We start from the raw sequence: 6006 nt of genomic DNA, 5'->3' as shown, positions 1-6006 counted from the left end.
GTCTGGTGCCCCGTGGTACTTCCTTGCTCACCTTAGCGCCGTCTCCAGCATCAGTACCATCAGCGCCAGCATCTTCCGCTACCGGGCAACACGCAGCTTCGCTTTCTTCCCCCTTTCTCTTTTCTCTTCTTCTCTTGCGCTCTCTTTTTTTTCTCGCTTGCTCGTCATTTGCTGTCACGCCTCTGGGTACTTGCTTCTTAGTTATCCCTTGACACTCTCCACAGGCTTCCTTCTTTGTTTTTGCCCTCGCTACTAGCCACCGAGATTCCGGAGTACATCAGTCATTGCATTTAATCCATACACTACCTTCACACATCTGGAGATCATACAAAAGTCGACTCCAACGTCTTCTCTCATCTTTTCGCTCTCATATACCCCTCCTTCTCGACACTGTCCTGCCAAAGATTTTGCTGAATATATGCCCGTAAAACAATGGGTCCCTCATCAGCCCTCACGCCGGCTGTCTTTATGGCGGCCATTGTACTACAATGTCATCTTGGATCCGCTTTGGGATCCCTTATTCCTATAGGCAAGTGCTCTAACGAAGTACTGCATACCCTGAAAATTCAAACATGACCCACGGTTTCGTTCCTTCTCTCTCTGCCTTGGGAACCTCGATCGACCCACGTTTGTTCTTTCTCGCGTCACTCCTTATCCTTATCCCTATTCTTTTTCTTTTATTTTTTCTTTCGCTCTTGTTCAACAGAGAGGCGCCATGATTCACATCTCATTAAGCGCTGGCATGCAGAACCTCCACCAGTGCTGCAACATCCCTGCCTAGCTGTGGACAAGCACAATGGCCGGACCTACATGATCGGTTATGGTTCCCAAAACAACCTTGTCTTCAACTTCATAAACTCTACAGAGGCCTGCGACAGTTCGAAACAAGAAAGGTGCAAGGGAGACAAAGCAGATGGGGAGGAGTGGCAAGAGAAACAGTCGCTCGAATGGCGACACGCACAGTGGACCTCGCTTCCGCATCCGGGCGTTGGCGTGAGACGCATTGGACGACGGTTTGATACTGATAACTGCTTCCTAAGTAGCGATCATATGTTCATGGTGCCAGCTTATGAGCGCGATGGAGAAGGCGGGTTCTCGGTTTGGGATCATGACCAGCGGACGTGGACCCACGTTCGAATCGATCGCGAGTGTTCATGCCATGAAGAGGGCGTGGAGCATGGTGAAAAGCTTAAGGTTGAGAAGGATAGGAAGCGCCTAAAGTTCGAGTACCCCAATCTATTGGCGGTCGTGTACCAGTCCTATCGCGAAGAAAGTCTGCGTCATGGTCACACAGACTTTAAGCAGCGTATTCAAGAGGCCCTGGACACTGTTGTGATACAGTGGAAAGACCAACTGGGTCGCGACCATTTGACGGGGGTCCAGCTCGTGAACCATCAGGTCTATTCGTGCCATGACATCAAGATCGGGTGAGTGCTTTGTGTATCTATGTCTATAGTGAGAGTTATGGAGGCAAAAACGGTTGTTCGTAACAAGGCATTCCGTTTCATACTCAACCACCCTTCACTCTCCTTCCTTCCCTTCTTCTCTCTCTTTTTTATACTTTTTCGTACTCCTTATCGACACGATTTGTTTTCAGTCATGAGGTCCTTCCCGCGAACCTCACCCTTGCCGCCTCCCCAATCAACCCCTACCAGTACACATTCCACAAGACACCTAAGAAGTATAAGCACCCAGGCGATCACGGCAGTCGATGCGACAACACCACCTTGTTTCTCTTTGGACCGCATGGCTCGGGATGGCTCGATATCTCAATATCAGATCGGTCGAGCGAGCGGCCTGTCGATATCATCTACAGCGGTCATAGGGAGGACAACAAGAGCATGAAGGGTGGATTCTTTCATATGATGCCGAACCTGGAAGTCGAGTATCCACGCGCGGTGTACTATGGAGGACAGCTATGGATTTTTGGAAAGGTAAAAAAAAGGAAGGGGTTCGAGTCTGCAGCACGCAATAGTATGCTATTATCAAGGCGACTAACTCTAATTCTGTAAAAACAGAATGATCACGGCGTCGCTGTCTTAAGCATCGACACATCCTCCTCTTCATCTTCTAAACGTAAGAACCGCGAGTACGAGATCGCAACACGATCCCAGGGTGGGCCTAGTCCTGGTGGCCTGACTTGCGCCAGCTGCGGCGACGGCATTATCGTCTACGGCGGATGTGATCGGCCTGAGGACTGTAGTACGAATCTTCGTCCGGGGGATATTCACGGGCTGACTGAGGGTAACGCACCCGTGTCGATTTTTAGGCCAGGTATCCGGAATGAGAACGACGATGACGACGAAGAGGATGAGGACGAGAATGAAAACCATACCGATCATACAAAAAATGGGGATAAGGATGGTCACCAAGGATCTGGAGCTGGAGAAAGTGGTGGCCGCTCCGGTTCGCATGGTTCAAGTGACTCGTCTGATTCTATTGAAGGAGATGGTACCTTTATTGATGGCCACGGCGGCGAAGATGGCCATGTGGACTCTGGCTCTAGCGGTTCCGGAGAATCCGGTAGTTCTGGCGGTTCTGGGAGCTCTGGCAGTTCTGGTGATTCTGGGAGCTCTGGCGGCTCTGGCTCCGGCGATTTTGGAGGTCCTGGAAGCTCTGGAGGCTCTGAGGGTTCTGGGGGGTCTGGAGGCTTCGGTAGTTCTGATGGTTCTAGCCCAGGTTCTGGAGGTTCTGGAGGTTCTGGAGGCTCCGGTGGCTATGGCGAACCTTGGTCACCTAGTTCTGAAATCCCTGGTGGTACCGTTCCTGAAGTTGTTCCGGGAGCCAACGTCCCTCAGTATCCTTACCCTAACTCTGAAGCAAGCTCTTCTCAGGTTCTGGTGGGTGTAGCCCCAACTCCAACTGTCTTTATTACAAGCAGTACTACTGCCACCACGACAAGTGTTGGATCTCTTCAAACTAATGGACTTCCTGTGGGCGCCAAGGCGACTGACGACGATAGCCGCAAGCATACGGGCGCTATCATTGGTGGTGTCCTTGGCTTCCTTGCGCTCATCGCGCTTGTATCTCTAATCTTTCTTGCCACAAAAAAACGCCGTCAAGCGAACGAGGCCTCGCTCTCAGAGGCGGGCTCCAGTCTGGATAGCAACATAGGAGATGCTGGCATCATCGCACCTGTGGGCTATGTCGCAGGAACTCCAGCCGATCAATGCAAGTACGCCTTTAACGCAAACAGCATGCCGGACCTAACATCCGTCATTCCAGGCGCAGTCGGCACCATTCCTACGAGCTCCGGTGGTACAAATATCAATGGAGCTGCCACTGGTGGCTCCTCTGGCTCTGGCGGATCGTCTGGCACTGCAACTGGCGCCGCTGCTGGTGGAGCTGTCCTGATTGCCAGTGCTGTCGTGAACGAGCACAAGCGAAAGGAATCGATCATCTCCGAGCAAAAGCAGCCGCAGGAGATGACTGAGGCAGAATACGTTACTAATGGGGGGTCTTCAACTACGCCAGTTCTCGGTTCCAAGCGAATTTCCACGGCCAAGTTCTTCATGGGCGGCGGTGACTACAAACCATTCCGTCGATCAAGCGCTGGTCCACCTGCTTTGCCCGTAACCACGACAGGACCAAAGACCGAGGTAGAGGATACCATTCTCGAGGCTACTGAGACATACAAGAGCAGAGACCTTGCTGGTAAGGCTCTAGTAGCAGGCGCAGTTGCAGTGGCGCATCATGCCAGCAAGGAGACGCACACAACAGAGTCATTCTCGAATACAACAGCTACTGCTACGACGGGTACCAGACCTGGCGTTGGCACTGTTCAAGGCGAAACCCAAGAAGTCCTTGCGAACTCTACCTCCGTCGAGAGATTCTTGGGTGCCGGTCGCACTGAATCGTTTTCGACACCAATAACGCATATCATAAATGGCAAGACAGTCAGCTCATCTGGGAAGACCATTGTTGGAGGTATCGCAGTAGCTACAGATACCACACAGCAGCAGCAGCAGCCCACAATCCACAAGACCCAGATCACCCTCAAGTTGAGCATTGTCCGGTACGAACGTTCGGATGCAGCTCAGGCAACTCCCCACGCGAAGCGAGGTGCCCTCATGTTCTCGCAAGTAGAGATGTTGGGCGCTGCATCAGATATTCAGATCCCTGGCTCGGCGTTTTCGCATGTGCGTGATTCGTCCAAGATCACTGGTCAAGAAGATGGCCTACCCTCACCTGCGGTTCCTGGCCCCAGTGGAGCAGCGTCCAGTTCCGAATCCGAGCCTCGCGAACGTTCTCTGAAATGGATGAAGAATGAATTCCAATGGAAGCGTGAGGCTGGCATGTTGCAGCATCTACGATCTGACCAGTACATTGCCGAACTCTTCACGCTGTATTCGTTACCGACATTGGCAGAGTACCGCTTCGTGTCAGTAATAGGCCCTTTCACTCGCACTCTCGAGTCGTATATCAGAGAGCGCCGAGGGACACCCATCATTGCCCCGGATCAGGACTTACTGCCATTGAACAAAGGGTCATTGACGCTGGAGGAGATTAAGACGATGACAGACAGTATCGCGTCCGCGGTCAAGTGGTGCCACGATCACCACGTTGTTCACCTCAGTCTGACACCTGCCAGCATCTTTTTACAGGAGTTTTATTCCGAGCCGGATGGTCATGGTGGCTACCGCAATTCCGTCTACTCCTCCTACTCGAACAAATCCGTGGACGCAGTAAAGGACAGCGAGGCTCCCAGGATACAACAGCAGTGGAAGCTATGGAACTTTGGTCATGCGCGGTTTGTGGGCGAGACTGTTGACTTATCGATGGACATGGCACCGTACACCGCGCCAGAGATCTTGGTCGCCGCGCGCCGTCAGCAGAAAAGGTCAACTATCACAACGTTACAGGCAGAGGATCCGAATAAGGATACGACTGTGGAGACGACCGTCTCCTCGGACGGCACTGTCACGAAGACGACAACAACAAAGTCCTCGACCTCTGGCACGACTACCATCACTAGTCAAGATTCCGAAAAGTTGATAGCTACCACAGCGATGGATATGTGGTCGCTAGGTCAGATCATGTACGAGATGCACACGAGCCAGGCAATGTTTACATCGGACGAGGACGCCCGTGTCAAACTGACGTTTGCGCTGGAAAGGGGCGAAGATGGCGAGGATGAGAATAATGATGATCTAGACAAGGCTAGGACGCACGATAAGACTCGCCAGCAGCTGCACGGCCAGATAGATAGGATTGAGAAGATTAAGGACCATGGCGCAAGAGAGGTCATCACGGGTCTGTTGGAGATGAAACCGGAGCGACGCTTAGACCACAAGGAGGTCCGGAATTTGTACTTGGATGCGCGGGAGTAAATGGCATTGCATGCCATGATAGTCATTTCTAGCACATAAAGAAGCATCTGCACAATATTAAACCTCAGTAAGAAAAGTGAAATTTAGGTAAAGGATGCCGAAGGTAGCCGTGAGCGGCGCACCGATGCACGAGTGATGCTCGACTATGGCTGACCGGTTGTGTGAGAACTGATACCGAACGAATGGGATCGATGGGTCTTAATGGAAGGCGAAGTAGTCAAATCAACAGAAACCGATGTATAAGGCACCAGAAGGCACCAGAAGGCGCCAGGGCTGAAGCAGGTCTACTGATGATCGTTAACCGATCTAAGCATTCCTCTCCATGCACGCACCCCTTCAGGTGTTGGACAAAGGCTGGGGTACCCTACAAGTAGTCCAGCAAACAAGGTTGGGATGGGCGTACAAATCAAAAAAAAATGCGTGAGCACAAAGCAAAGCGAGCAATGCGAGAAGCACTCCATTCCTCACTCCAATCCTTGGGGCGCGCGCAAGCAGACTAAGGACTCCTCTAGTTATGCGTTTTCTATTATTTGCCGAAGATTCCCCACCAGCGATGGTTGATTTGGCCAAGCTTAGAGGATAAGCAACCCTTTGTAACGGTGCCGATCGCCCCCTTTCTGCTCCCGAACAGAAAGTGCATCAGCAGCAACGACGAAGGTTATAGTTACTGCGTCCA

General features: G+C 51.9%; 1 protein-coding gene across 1 annotated transcript; it reads left to right on the top strand.

Annotated features, from left to right (window-relative positions):
• Positions 1 to 5428, top strand: BC939DRAFT_434433 (uncharacterized protein). Its single transcript, XM_051553376.1, has 4 exons — positions 1 to 529; positions 707 to 1427; positions 1598 to 1934; positions 2019 to 5428. Exons 1-4 carry the CDS (start codon positions 433 to 435, stop codon positions 5328 to 5330), a joined length of 4467 nt encoding a protein of 1488 aa, XP_051417957.1. The 5' UTR covers positions 1 to 432; the 3' UTR covers positions 5331 to 5428.
• Positions 5429 to 6006: the final 578 nt, after the last annotated feature.

The sequence above is a fragment of the Gamsiella multidivaricata genome (assembly GCF_025024155.1).
Source record: "Gamsiella multidivaricata strain RSA 2152 chromosome Unknown BC939scaffold_1, whole genome shotgun sequence".
NCBI lineage: Eukaryota > Fungi > Mortierellomycota > Mortierellomycetes > Mortierellales > Mortierellaceae > Gamsiella > Gamsiella multidivaricata.
The sequence above is the reverse complement of the archived record's forward strand: the minus strand, read 5'-3'. Positions and strand labels throughout refer to the sequence as shown.

Coding starts and splice junctions, on each gene's coding strand:
- BC939DRAFT_434433 (XM_051553376.1), top strand. CDS start 433: ATGGGTCCCTCATCAGCCCTCACGCCGGCTGTCTTTATGGCGGCCATT. Junction 530..706: donor GGGATCCCTTATTCCTATAG/GCAAGTGCTCTA, acceptor CTTGTTCAACAG/AGAGGCGCCATGATTCACAT. Junction 1,935..2,018: donor AGCTATGGATTTTTGGAAAG/GTAAAAAAAAGG, acceptor CTGTAAAAACAG/AATGATCACGGCGTCGCTGT.